The sequence below is a fragment of the Carcharodon carcharias genome, chromosome 17 (genome assembly GCF_017639515.1).
Source record: "Carcharodon carcharias isolate sCarCar2 chromosome 17, sCarCar2.pri, whole genome shotgun sequence".
In the NCBI taxonomy this organism is placed as follows: domain Eukaryota; kingdom Metazoa; phylum Chordata; class Chondrichthyes; order Lamniformes; family Lamnidae; genus Carcharodon; species Carcharodon carcharias.
Genome location: NC_054483.1, coordinates 6,095,200 through 6,109,645, shown reverse-complemented (window position 1 = coordinate 6,109,645; position 14,446 = coordinate 6,095,200). Strand labels below are relative to the sequence as shown.

General features: G+C 48.6%; 1 protein-coding gene across 1 annotated transcript; it reads left to right on the top strand.

The window, feature by feature from the left end:
* Nucleotides 1–1,053: 1,053 nt before the first annotated feature.
* Nucleotides 1,054–11,100, top strand: LOC121290055 (prolactin-releasing peptide receptor-like). The gene is made up of 2 exons (XM_041210211.1): nt 1,054–1,478; nt 10,467–11,100. Exons 1-2 carry the CDS (start codon nt 1,054–1,056, stop codon nt 11,098–11,100), a joined length of 1,059 nt encoding a protein of 352 aa, XP_041066145.1.
* Nucleotides 11,101–14,446: the final 3,346 nt, after the last annotated feature.

The following is a 14,446-nucleotide window of genomic DNA, read 5'->3' as shown; positions in this document are numbered from 1 at the left end:
GTGAACATTAATGTCCTGGAAGGTTGTTTCTTGCAAAGACTATTTGCATCTGTTTAAATTAAAAGAGATGGCCTGCTGAAATCATGTTCCTTTGGAACCTGTAGGTTGAGTCGAAATTTAATAAAATCAAACAAAGATTATGAATATTTATGAAACAGGAAGGATATAAATATTCAGCGGGGCCAAATCACCAATTATTTGAATAAGAGATCTAGCTTCAGGTAAAAATTCAGTTTCACGTTAAAATGCATTACAGATCACCTAATGTTAACAGGTTTCAATGTTAGTTCCGGAGCCTGGCTGCTGACTGTGTTCTCAAACCATCAGCCAACGTCTCTCCAGATATAAAAGCAAAAAAAACTGCGGATGCTGGAAATCCAAAACAAAAACAGAATCAGAAATACCTGGAAAAACTCAGCAGGTTTAGCAGCATCGGCAGAGGAGAGCACAGTTAACGCGAGGACTCGAAACATCAACTGTGTTCCTCTCCGCCGATGCTGCTAGACCTGCTGAGTTTCTCCAGGTATTTCTGTTTCTGCTTTTGCTGTGTAGCCAATGTCTCTCCCTCTGACTTTCAAGGGGCTATTTCATCTCTTTGTTTCTGCAGGAGTCTGAAACAAGCTGGATTCTCATTTTCTTACCTCATCCAAATAAAGGCAAGGGGAAGAGAGAAAGAGAGAGAGAGAGAGGAAGAGAGGGCGAGCGAGCAAAGGAAGAAATCCATCAGTACAGGGAAGGAGAGAAACAGCCAGAGGATTATTCTCAGAGAGCAACAACAAAGTTTGTAAAAGTGCCTGATCCATACAGGCACGATTTGACGGCATTCAGTGTTCTACTGAGATTCCCAAACCTTGGGGAAACTGCAAAGAAGGACAGCTCTAAGTTCCACAAGTCAAGAGAGAAAAAAGAGAAACCAAAATATTAATACTGATCAGTCTTAAATATTCAAAAGCCCATTCATCTGCGTCAACTTAACTCAAGAAAAAGCAAGTAAATAGAAAGGCAGGTTCTCTTGAAGATTCTGAAAGGGGGCTAAATTGGGTAAGTTGGAGAATGCTATCCATATCGACAGAGAGCTGGAGCTTGTATCCAGCCAACACCACCACCTATCAGCTTGCGCTCATGGACAACGCCAACAGCTCCTCACAGTTCACTGGCGTCACGCTGATTCAGTCATTCAAGCCCCTCATCATCCCCTGCTACGTGCTGCTGGTCTTTGTGGGCATTGTCGGCAACTACCTGCTCCTCTACGTCATCTGCAAGACCAAGAAGATGCATAACGTCACCAACTTCTTCATCGGTAACCTGGCCTTCTCCGACATGCTGATGTGCGCCACCTGCGTGCCCTTCACGCTGGCCTACGCCTTCCACCCACGTGGCTGGGTCTTCGGCACCTTCATGTGTTACTTTGTATTCCTGATGCAGCCAGTGACGGTTTACGTGTCCGTCTTCACCCTGACTGCTATCGCCGTCGACAGGTAATTGACAGAGAATGACCCCGCAAAGTTTAGGAATGCCTTCAGTTGTTTACTTCCCCTGTGTGTCAATGACGAGGGAGGCAAGGGGATAATATCAGTGTGCTCCCATTGTTCATGTCACTGTTTGGCTCTGTTTGGCTCTGCCAGGCTCTGTTTGGCTCTGCCAGGCTCTGCCAGGCTCTGTTTGGCTTTGCCAGGCTATGTTTGGTCCTGTTTGGCTCTGCCAGACTCTGTTTGGCCCTGTTTGGCTCTGCCAGGCTCTGCTTGGCTCTGTTTGGCTCTGCCAGACTCTGTTTGGCCCTGTTTGGCTCTGCCAGGTTCTGCTTGGCTCTGTTTGGCTCTGCCAGGCTCTGTTTAGCTCTATTAGGCTCTGCCAGACTCTGTTTGGCCCTGCTTGGCTCTGCCAGGCTCTGATTGGCTCTGCCAGGCTCTGCTTGGCTCTGTTTGACTCTGCCAGGCTCTGTTTGGCTCTGCTAGACTCCGTTTGGCTCTGCAATCTCTCATAAATCCTGAGCGGTCATTGCTAAATTCCCTGAAACAGTTTGTTGCCTGCCTGGTAATGCCATCCTGCTATAGGGTGCAGTTCCAGTGCATAGCAACAGTGGCTAATTGTCATGTGCAATATTAAGTGTTATCAGTCTGTGCAACTATGACCAGAAAGAAATAACTTGAATTTTTAGTAAAACATAGGAACAGGAGGAGGCCATTCAGCCCCTTGAGCCTGTTCTGCCATTCCATGCGATCATGGTTAATGTGCAGCCTAACTCCATACACTCGAGATATACGGCCATACCCCTTAATACCTCCAGTTAACAAAAACCTATCAACTTCAGGTTTAAAATGAACAATTGGCCAGTTGCCATTTGCCGAAGAGAGTTCCAAACTTCTACCACCCTTTGTGTGTTGATGTGTTTCCTAATTTCACTCCGGAAAGACTGGCTCTAATTTGTAGACTGTGCCCCTTAGTCCCAGACAGTGGAAATAGTTTCTCTCTATCAACCTTATCCATCCCCATATCTTGAAAACTTTAAATAAATCACCCCATAACCTTCTAAATTCTAGGGAATGCAACCTGAACTTGGGTAACCTCTCCTCATAATTTAAGCTTTGGAATCCAGGCATCGTTCTGGTAAATCTACACTGCAGTCCCTCCAAGACCCATATATCATTCCTTAAGGTGTGGTGCCCAGAACTGCTCTCAGTAACTCCAGGTCTAACCAGGGCTGTGTATAGCTGAAGTATGACTCAACCCCCTTGTATTCTAATCCTCTAAATATAAAGGCCAGCAATTCATTAGCCTTAATGATTGTTTTCTGTACCTGCTCGTGACATTTTAATGAGCCATGTAGCTGAATCTCCAAGTCTCTTTGTGCCTCCACGATTTCTGGTTTTTCAACATTTAGAAAGAAACCTTTTCTACCCTTTCTAAGGGCCCAAGTGGATAATCTGCAACCTCATGGCCCGGCATATCTCTCACTCTACGATTGCCATCAAACCAGGGAACTAACCCTGGTTTCAATGAGGGAAGGAGAAGAGCTTGCCAGGAACAGCACCAGGCATACCTTAAAATAAGGCGCCAGCATGGTGAAGCTACAACATAGAATTGCATGCGTGTGCCAAGCAGCAGGAGCACCATGCTATAGACAGAGCTATGCGATCCCTCAACCAACAGGTCAGATCTAAAATCTGCAGTCCTGCCACATCTAGCCCTGAATGGCAGTGGATAATTAAACAGGGGGAGGAGGCTCAAAAAATACTCCCATCCTCAATGATAGTGGAGCCCAGCACATCAGTGCAAAAGCATTTGCCAACATCTACAGCCTTAAGGGCTCAATGGATAATCCATCTCAGCCTCCTCCTGAGGTCCCCAATATAACAGATTGCACAATGTTCAGTACCATTTCTAACTCCTCAAACACTGAAGCAGTCTGCACTCACCTTTAGGGAGACCTCGACATTTAAACTTGGACTGATAAGTGGCAAGTCACATTAGTGTCATTCAAGTGCCAAGCAATGGCCGTGTTGAGCAAGAGAGAATCTAACCATCTCCCCTTGACATTCAATGGTATTACCTTTGCTGAATCCCTCTGCATCAAGATCCTTCACCACCAACGCACAGTAGCAGCAGTGTCTACCATCTACAAGATGCACTGTGGAAACTCGCCGAGCCTCCTTCAACAGCACTGTCCAAACCCATGACCTCTACCACCAAGCAGGACAAGGGCAGCAGATACATGGGAACACCTGCCAACTGCAAGTTCCCCTCCAAGCTACTCACCATCCCAGCTTGGAAATATATCACCGTTCCTTCACTATTTCTGGGTCAAGATCATGGAACTCCTTCCCTAACAGCACTGTGGGTGTAACTACACCACACGGACTGCAGCGATTCAAGAAGGCAGCTCACCACTATCTTCTCAAGGGCAATTAGGGATGGGCATTGAACGCTGGCCTTGCTAGTGATGCCTACACCTCAGAACCAAATTTTAAAAAAGCTGTTTTGAATTTCTTCCACTCAAACATTATTTTGAACTCAAACATATAATGATAGCTATTAGATAAATATTCACGCACCTTTAGGCTGCTAAATAAATCTGGCTCGTTATTAAATTGAATATGGCAAGGCCACCCCTATTAGTTCCAGGACATATTATTACAGAAAACTATCCCAGGCATATTCAAGAAATTCCCTACCTTTCTGATATGAGCCCATGTACTTATCCCAGTCGATGTGACAGTTCAAACCTCCCTTTAAAATCACTCTGCCTTTGCTACCTGCTTTTATAACCTCTGCATATATACAATCTACCACTTCCCAGCTCTCTACTGCTACTGCTCCCTCTAGAGGCTGAAATTTTACAGCATCCCAGGTTCAGGCTGGCAGATGGGGCTGGAGGCTTGAAAATTGGATGGCACGATGGGAGTGGGGGTTGGGGGTGGTGGGGGTGCATTGTGCCTGTTGCCTACCCACCTCCGCTGGAATTTGATCTACAGTAGAGTATACGTTGGGAGGGACTCTTAATCCAGTTGAGTCCCTCTTAAAGAATTTAAGGGCCTTTTCCTGCTGCTGCTGGTATTTTACCAGCAGCGGGTTTGTCCCAGGCATCCCAATAGTGGTCCCACCCCTCGCTGGCCCCAGTGAGGTTACCCTGCTTATCTTGCAGTCCAGACTCCATGTTGCTCCAGTGGAGGGGGTGGGGGAAGAGAGTTGCTGGTTTGGTGGGGGGCGGGGTGGTGGTTTGGGTTTAACTGCTGCAGTCCCAGCAGTGGCCACCACTCCGGATGGCGCTGCTGGGCCAGGAGAGGCGCTGACCGTTTGATTGGCTGGCAGCTCTCAGAGGCGGGTCATTCTCCCACATGGGGCTGGAAGCCATGAGCTCAGCTACTGAACAGCCTGATGGCCGTTAAATCGAATTGTGGCTCTGAGGCCTTTGAAGGTGAGCTCAGCCCCGGCCTTCAGCCGGTGGGAGGGGTTGGTTATTGCCCCGGCGGAGTCTTAAGTCCTTTCTATTTCTTAATCCTTCCGATAAAATCTCCAACTGTCTGTCCACCTCTCGTTAGTGATGGATTTATGGGAGCAATTCAAGACCTAATTGAATGGCAGAACAGGTTGGAGGGGCCGAATGGCTTCCACCTGTTCCAAAGTCCCTTCCTATGGTCCTATAATGTCTGGGTCAAAGTAACACAGGCCGGATATCCAGGGGAGTTCAACACATGGAGAGGGTTAATCCCAGAAGCACAATGAACACAGGCAGTGCATCTGACAGCTTGTCAGTTGTCTGTACTCAAACACTCAAGATCTCCCCTTGCTTGATGGCTCAAACTGCACTATCTACTGGATAGATTCTGCCTTGCCCTTCACACAGCTGTCAGTGTTTCTTATGTGCCCATCGTGAAGAAGATGGTGAGCCATCTTCCTGGACTGCTACGATCTACATGGTGTCATTCCAGGCATTTAAGAATCAATTGCTGTGGGTTTGGAGTCACTTGTAAGGTACCAGAAGTGAACCAGATGGATTTCTAACAACAGAGTTGTTTCATGGTCATTCATTAGACTTTTAAGTTCCTGATTTTTTACATTGAATTTTACATTTGAACCAGGATCCTTCAGATTATTATCCTGGCTCTAACGGATTACTAGTCCAGCCCAGTACACCACCAACTCCCACTGCAGAAGTTACCTGTTACAGCGTTTGACTGAGAAAGTGTTCCCATTATGATGATTAAATTGAAGGCACATCACTGAGCTTTAAGTGGAATTTATGCTGAAAATTCTGCAGTGCTTTATAGAATGGTGTGATCTACCCTGCTCCAATATTTTTTACAAACTCCCCAGACATAGCTGTGACGAACAGCCTGCCTCTCAACTTCATGTCAAAACCCTTTGTGTGATGGTTTTGTTTTTAAAAGCTGGTGTCTGAAAGATAGTGGGTGTCCTGTGAGAGCTACAATAGCTGAGGAAGAAAGAGAGTCTCCGTCAGAGTAGGAGAGAGGGAGATTGCAATTTGGGGTATGTCCAAGCAATGAGTGGCTGACCCCCAAATACCCTTAACTGAAACGTTAGCTAATCTTACTGTCCCCACACCGAATCGTAGACTGCTACAGGACAGAAGGAGGCCATTCAGCCCATTGTGTCCATGCTGGCTCTCTGTAAGAGCAACTCACCTAGTCCCACTCCCCACCTTTTACCCGTACTCCAATTTTCTTTTGAAAGCCATGATTAAATCTGCCTCCACCACACTCTCAGGCAGTGCATTCCCGATCCTAACCACTCGATTGACCCTGTCTCCACCACATTCTCAGGCAATGCATTCCAGATCCTAACCACTCGCTTTGCAAATAAGTTTCTCCTCATGTCGCCAATGCTTCTTTTGCCAATCACCTTAAACCTGTCCCGTCTGGTTCTCGATCCTTCTGTCAACGGGAACAGTTCCCCCCCACTATCTGTTTTGTCCAGGCCCCTCATGATTTTGAAGACCCCTATCAAATCTCCTCTCAACCTTCTCTTCTATAAGGAGAACAACCCTAGCTTCTCCAATCTACCCAGGTAACCGAAGTCACTTACTTTTCTACATCCTCTCTCATGCCTTCACATCCTTCCTAAAGTGTGGCGCCCACTATTCTCCAGTTGAGTCCAAATCAGTGTCTTATAGACGGTTATCATAAGCTGTTTTGTAGGACAACCGAGGAAGGGCAACATTTGCCAGTGTTGTACACTTCCCCCACTGGGTCCTTTTCTTGCCCTGTAAGCCCTACATTCAAAATGTAGATTGATAGCCTGGATTTTCAACATTTATTTTGACTGAATTATGGAATCGTCTGTCAAGTACATCTAAATTGGAGCAAATTTCACCTTTACACAGATGCAGATACAGATTAATGGCTGAAATTGAAAATCACAGTGCACATTATTTTTTATGTAACTAATAACTCTTATACCTTCTCTGTGCACTGATGATTGTTAGATGGATAATTATGTTTCCAGCGAATAAGTAATTTTTCCCTGCCTGCTTTGACAACATGATACCCAATTATAATGAAGTAATTGTAGGTCTGTCAATCTGCCATTCATTAAATCAGAATTAAAACCTTCCCCCATTAACTAAAAATGTACCCATGACTTTTCAAACCCTGAATTCATAGGAATGCAGGAGTGTAGCAGTTAGTTTACTGGACGAGTCCAGAGACCTGAACGAGTAACCCAGAAAACGGGCGTTCAAATCCTTCCACGGAATTTATGTTGAATCTTTATGAGGCACTGGTTTGAGCTCACTATCAACATCCTAGGGGTTATCATTGATCAGAAACTGAACCGGACCAGCCACATAAATTCTGTGTCTACAAGAGCAGGTCAGAGGCTGGGAATCCTGCGACGAGTAACTCACCTCCTGATTCCCCAAAAGCCTGTCCACCATCTACAAGGCACAAGTCAGGAGTGTGATGGAATACTCTCCACTTGCCTGGATGAGTGCAGCTCCCACAACACTCAAGAAGCTCGACACCGTCCAGGACAAAGCAGCCAAAGCAGCCCACTTGATTGGCACCACATCCACTAACAGTCACTCCCTCCACCGCTGATGCACACTGGCAGCAGTGTGTACCATCTACAAGATGCACTGCGCAATTCACCGGGGCTTTTTTGACAGCACCTTCCAAACCCACGACCTCTACCACCTAGAAGGACAAGGGCAGCAGATACATGAGAACATCATCACCTGCAAGTTCCCCTCCAAGTCGCTCACCATCCTGATTTGGAAATATATCGGCCGTTCCTTCACTATCGCTGGGTCAAAATCCTGGAACTCCCTCCCTCATAGCACTGTGGGTGTACCTACACCACAAGATGGCAACTCACCATTACCTTCTCAAGGGCAGTTAGGGATGGGCAATAAATCCTGGGCCAGCCAGCGACGCCCACATCCCGTGAAAAAAATAAATTAAAAATAAACTGGAGCATTGTGCCCAATTCTGGTCACCCCACTTTAGAGAGGATGTGAAGGTGCTGGGGTGGTTGAGACAAATATACATGAATGGTTCCAGGAATGAGAGATTTCAGTTACATGAATAGATTGGGAACGTTAATTCATATTTCAAAATTGAGCAATAGAAACTTGGGTCAGTGAGAGTGACTGTGAAACAACCAGACTGTCACAAAATCCCAACTCGTTCACAAATGCCCTTTAAGGAAAGGAACAGATTGCCCTTATACCCCTTCTGGCCTCATATGAATGAGTGCAGCCCCACACCAATGTGATTGACTCTGACATTCTTGAAATAATTATAGATTAGTTACAGCACAGAAGGAGGCCATTTGGCCTGTCATGTCTGTGATGGCTCTTCTGTAAGGGCACCACCTCTCCCCCCGCCCCCCACCATTTCCCTGTAGTCCAGCACATTCTTTCTCCTCAGGTAATGATCCCATTCTCTTTTGAATTCCTCAATTGAATCTGCCTCCACCTCCCTCTCAGGCAGAGCCTTCCAGATCCTACTCGCTCGCTGTGTTAAAAAAAGGTTTCTCCTCATGGTCTCCATAGCTTCTCCAACCCATCACCTTAAATCAGTGTCTCCTGGCTCTCTGCCCTTCCGCCATTTCTCTGTCCTTCTCCAATTGCCTTGCATGTTGCTTCATTCCCAGCCTAGGACAGGAGAAGGTGCAGCTGCCGATATGGTCCGACCAGGCCATTAGGAGGTGGAGGGTTGAGTGTTTCCCTGTGGTAAAGTGTAAAATCTTCGCCCAGTGACCCCTCGGTTTCCCTTGCCCGCTTTATTCTTTCTTGAGTGACCCTACCACCAGCTCCACACAGACCAAGGCTGGCAGTTGGGAGCTTCCTCATGCATCTTGTTCAAGGCCAGCATTTGTTGCCCATCCCTAATTGCCCCCTTGAACCGAGGGGGCTTGCTCAGCAATGTCAGAGGGCGGTGAAGAGGCAACCACATTGCTGTGGGGCTGGAGTCGCTGGTAGGCCAGAGCGGGAGGGGTGGGGGGGTGGGGTGCGGTGGGTAGCAGATTCCATCCATTCGGGAACCAGATTGGGTCCTTCCAACGATTGATGATTCTATTGTGGGGCAGAATTTTGCCCTTTGCGGGGTTGCTCGGTGGGAGTGGGCGAGGCCGGTCGAGAAGCCGAATGCAGCTCGCGATCGGCACCGCACCCCGATTTCACGTGGGCGGGTTCGCCGGTCCGATCCACAGGTTTTTGAGGTTTCCTAAAAAGTGCAAAGGCCGCTTGGCTTTTCCACCTGCCCACAAGGCAGCGTAAATTTGAATTTAGTTCCCTTTCTAATGGCCTTTCGATCGTCAGCGGGGCATGTACCGGAACTAGGCATCTCACGAAGTGATGGGACCCGCAGCCAATCCTGGGGAGCTTTAGGTTTCTTCTCACAGGGTGTGGGTGTCGCTGGCTCGGCCAGGCATTTATTGCCCATCCCTAATTGCCCAGTCTGTCCACGAGCTTTGGTTTGCGAAATAATCGAACCCCTCTCCCCTCTACCCACAGGTAGGGGCTTTCCCTCCTGTTCCTCAACCAGGTTCTCCTGTGCCAGGTAGACAGAGATCCTCAGCTGGGACAGTCAGGAGATGAAGACAACATGCTAAGGCTAATTGTCTCACTGACCAGCGTGACTGAATATCTGTCTTGGAGTGAGAAGATTTAATTTAGATTCTGACCTTCCTTTCCTGTGGCATTGACTCCAGTTATATAGTGGCCTTGCCACCAGCTCCGCACAGGCCAAGGCTCACAGCTGGGAGCTTTCTGTTGCGTTTTGCTCAGGGACAAACTCCCTGAGGCACTATCCTCCTTCATGTGGATTAGAGACGGGCCGTTTGACTGAAGTTTATTTAAGGGCATAAGAAGTAGGAGTAGGCCCTTCGGCCCCTCAAGCCTGCTGCACCATTCGATAAGCCCCCCCCCGCCCCCCCACCACCCAATAGGCCTTGAATCCCTAATAATGGATCAAAAATCTGTCTAACTCAGCCTTGAATAGCAGCCCCCACTGCTCTCCGGGCCAGAGAATCCCAAAGATTAACGCCCCTCTGAGAGAAGAAATTTCTCCTCACCTCCGCCTTCATGGGAGACCCCTTATTGTGAAACGATGCGCGCTGGTTCTACATTCCCCCACGAGGGGCAACGTCCCCTCAGCATCTACCTCCCCTCAGAATCTTAACTGTTTTAGGAAGAACACCCCTCATTCTTCTAAACTCCAATGAGTATAGGCCCAACCTGCTCAACCTTTCCTCATAAAACAACCCCCTCGTTCTAGGAATCAGCCGAGTGAATCTTCTCTGAACTGCCTGCAGTGCGAGCATACCCCTCCTTAAGTAAGGAGGCTAAAAATGTATGCAGTACTCTAGGTGCGGTCTCACTAATGCCCTATAGAGTTGAAGCAAGACTTCCCTACTTTTATGCCCCCCTTCCAGCTAAGGCCAAGAGGCATGACAGAGAAGTGTTGTTGAGATTAATAAATGTTGCCTCTCCCTTGTCCTGACAGATATTATGCCACAGTGCACCCACTGAAGAAACGCATCTCCATTGGGACCTGCATGTTCATCTTGGCCGGGGTCTGGCTCGTGTCCTGTGCTGTGTCTGCTCCGGCGCTTGCTCACACCTACCATGTCGAGTTTCAGGACCAGGGCCAGATCATCTGTGAGGAGTTCTGGATAGAGAAAGCGAAGGAACACTTGGCCTATGCCTACACCACCCTCATCGTGACCTACATCCTGCCGCTGTCGGCCGTCTCTCTGTCCTACCTCCGCATCACCCTCAAACTGAAGAACCGGGTGGTCCCGGGCAACGCCACCCACAGCCAGGAGCGATGGGAGAAGGTGAAGCGCAAGAAGATATTCAGGCTGCTGGTGCTGGTGGTGGCCGCTTTCGGGGCGTGCTGGCTACCCCTGCACGTCTTCAACATCATCCGGGACATCGACATCAACCTGATCAACAAGGACTACTTCAACCTCATCCAGCTGCTGTGCCACTTTTGCGCCATGACCTCGGCCTGCTGCAACCCGTTCCTCTACGCTTGGCTGCATGACCGCTTCAGGGCGGAGCTGAAGAGGATGTTCGCCTGCAAGAAGAAGATCGTCCCCAGCAACAACTGCATCGCCGTCAGCGTGGTGCTGTAGTTCAGCAGGCCGGACCTGGGCTCGCTCGCCCAGCCGCCAATGATTAGGCAGATTGTTGGCGCCAAGGACAATCCCATTGAAGCTGAGGTGGGCGGGGGAGGGGTGGTGGGTTGCCTTGGGGGTGGGGGGGGGTGATTGGGGATTGGGCAGGTAGGGGGGTGGGGGTGGGGCAGGATGTTGTGGTGGCTGGGAGAAATTCCGAAACCCTTCCGGATTCCCTTGTCCCACCAGCCCAGCTGGATCTCCTCAACTGTTGGACTAATATAATCTTTGGGAGCACCAAAGGAGTTCCTTTTCAAATTTTGTGGGGGGGGGAGGTGTTCGAGAGCTAATGTGGCACTCGGGGTTGGTTAGGGTGGGTTTTGGGGGTTGCCGAGGCCCACCACGCTCTTGAAGTCGTGAAATATTTGTGTTACCAATGCCTTAACCCTTTGTGTGCCATGTCACATGTTGTCCTTATCCTGGGGGCTTGTTGGGGGGCTTGTGGGGGTTGGTGGCGGTGGCGGGGGGGGGGCGGCGGCTGGTGGAGTGACACAGGGAACTACAAGGAGATCTCAGCCTGCTGGAGATCATGTCACTTTGATGGTTGGGCGTGAAGGGGAAGCTGGATAAACGCACGATGGGGAGAAAGAGGCTTCGCTGATGGGGTTAGATGAGATGAAGCGGGGCGGGAGGACTACCAAGATGGTCGGTCGGATGGCCTGTTTCTGCCCTCTAAACCCTACAAGTTGGGTAGCGTTTTAAGCAGGATGCCCACACTTGGCAGCTTTGCTATCAAGCCAACAACCCACCAGGCCGAACAAAAAACACAGTGCGATCCGGTTTTTGTTTTGAGGGTCAGGTGGAGGCTGCAAGTCACGAGCACATGGGCTGTGTCAGTCTAGCTCTCGACGGTGACTCACTGAATTGGCGGCGATTTTGTGCAATTGTTCCCCCCCCCCTCGCTGCGTGTATGAAGGGTCAATGTCGTGTCGTGTTCACAGTAGCAGCTGCAGGCCCTGGATGAACCGATCGAAAACAAACATGCCGTCTCTTCCCTGTGCACCACACGGTGACAAATTATTTCAGAAATCGCACGACTCCAAGAGCCATTTCAAACCTGCGCTTTTGCCGGGCACAGATAGAAATCGGCCGGGACCTGGTTCAGGTTATCGACAGTGTTCCTGGGCCCTGGACCTTGCCCTTTCTTCCATCCAGGGTCAAGTCCTTACTCCTAGGCCCTGGCAAGAGAATGAAGCGACGAATGGGGATAAGACACTAAGATGGAGTGCGCCAGGCCTCAGAGAAGGAAGGGGGTGGTGGGGGGCAGGGGGGTTGGGATCAAGGAATTGATGTCAACAGCATTAACACAGCACGGATTTATGTCACAAATTTAATGTTACAAAACGTGCCAAGCGCTTCACAGGAGCGCCATCAAACTAACTTTGACACTGAGCCGCGTAAGGAGATATCAGGTCAGGTGACTGAAAGCTTGGTCAAAGGTTTTAAGTAGGTTTTAAGGAATTGGAGGAGCGAAGTGGAAAGTGTAGCGCGAGTAAAAGACACAAATAGACCATGAGTACACAATGCAAAGAGATCTGGGTGTCCCCGTGCACCAGTCGCTGAAGTTAAGCATGCAGGTGCAGCAGGCGGTAAAGAAGGCAACATGGTATGGTTGAGTACAGGAGCAGCCTTGCTACAATTATATAGCGTCTTGGTGAGACCACACCTGGAATATTGTGTGCAGTTTTGGTCTCCTTATTCTGAGGAAGGATGTACTTGCTATAAAGGGAGTGCAGCAAAGGTTTACCAGGCTGATTCCTGGGATGGTGGGACAGACATATGAGGAGAGATTGAGTCGATTAGGATTATATTCGCTGAAGTTCAGAAGAATGAGGGCGAACTCATAGAAACCTATAAAATTCTAACAGGACTAGACAGGATAGATGCAGGAAGGATGTTCCTGATGGTGGGGGAGTCCAGAACCAGGGGTCACAGTCTGGGGATACAGGGTAGACCATTTAGGACTGAGATGAGGAGAAATTTCTTCACCCAGAGAGTGGTGAGCCTATGGAATTCACTACAACAGAAGGTAGTTGAGACCAAAACAATGTATGTTTTCAAGAAGGAGTTAGATACAGCTCTTGGGGTGAAAGGGATCAAAGGATATAGCAGGAGCAAGCTATTGAGTTGGATGATCAGCCATGATCATGATGAATGGTGGAGCAGGCTCGAAGGGCCGAATGGCCTCCTCCTGCTCCTAGTTTCTATGTAAAAGGAGAGAGAGAGGGTGGAGAGAGGTGCATAGGGAGGGAATTCCAGAGCTTGGGGCCCCGGCAGCTGAAGACACGACCAGCAGTGGTGGAGCGATTAAAGTCGGGGATGCTGAAGCTGGAATTAGAGGAGGGCAGTGGGAATTGTAGCTTGTGTAGAAGGTACAAATAGACCATGAGTACACAATGCTCTCTAATGACAGCCACTTTACCATTCATTCAGAATCTCCACACGCACTGAGCACTCAGGTTGTACACCAGTTACACTGAGAGTGTGGAGTGAGCCTTCACCTGGAGTTAATCTTTTAAAACAAATGGCTTTGCTTTAGGTAAGATCTCAAATCAAAATGATTTGCTTCTCAGCCATGACACCATGGCAACACAAACTAACAAGAGACTCATAGAATGAGTTCGCGATTCTGCTCTATGAATGGTTTTGATCAAGAAACTGGGAGCCTCAACTCAGTGAGCAACAATGGGCTAATGGCTCAGCTAAGATGGCGGAGAGGAGTAACACAAGTCCAGGCTCGATGGGCTGAATGGCCCACTGTGCTGTGTCTGGCTATGGAAAGCAGTGATGACCAGTCGGTCACTGTATCACGGAATGCAGTTATGTCACCTTAAAGCCAAGTTATTTTGCAGTTCATCAGCGATAGTAACAGAATGTGACTGGACATGATGATGAAGAGTCAGATTCTTCTGAAGACGAGTCATATGGGCTCGAAACGTTAACCGTGCTCCTCTCCGCAGATGCTGTCAGACCTGCTGAGCTTTTCCAGCTATTTTTTGCTTTTGTTTCAGATTTCCAGCATCCGCGGTATTTTGCTTTTATCTTAGTAACCCAGCAGCCTGGCCTAGTGCTCCCAGACATAACGTCAAATCCCACCATGGCCGCTGGTGGAATTTAGATTTAATGAATCAATCTGGAACGTAAAGCCAATCTCAACAGTGACGACCATGACAACCATCATCGATTGTTGTAAAAAACCCATCTGGGTCACTAATGCCCTTTAGGGAAGGGAATCTGCCATCCTTACTCGGTCTGGCCTACAAGTGACTCCAGCCCCCCACCCCCACATCATGTGGTTGACTCT

Bases quoted from the DNA above. Each gene is read 5' to 3' on its own strand.
- LOC121290055 (XM_041210211.1), top strand. From the start codon at position 1,054: ATGCTATCCATATCGACAGAGAGCTGGAGCTTGTATCCAGCCAACACC. The intron at 1,479-10,466 runs GTAATTGACAGA...TTGTCCTGACAG, and splicing joins ACTGCTATCGCCGTCGACAG to ATATTATGCCACAGTGCACC.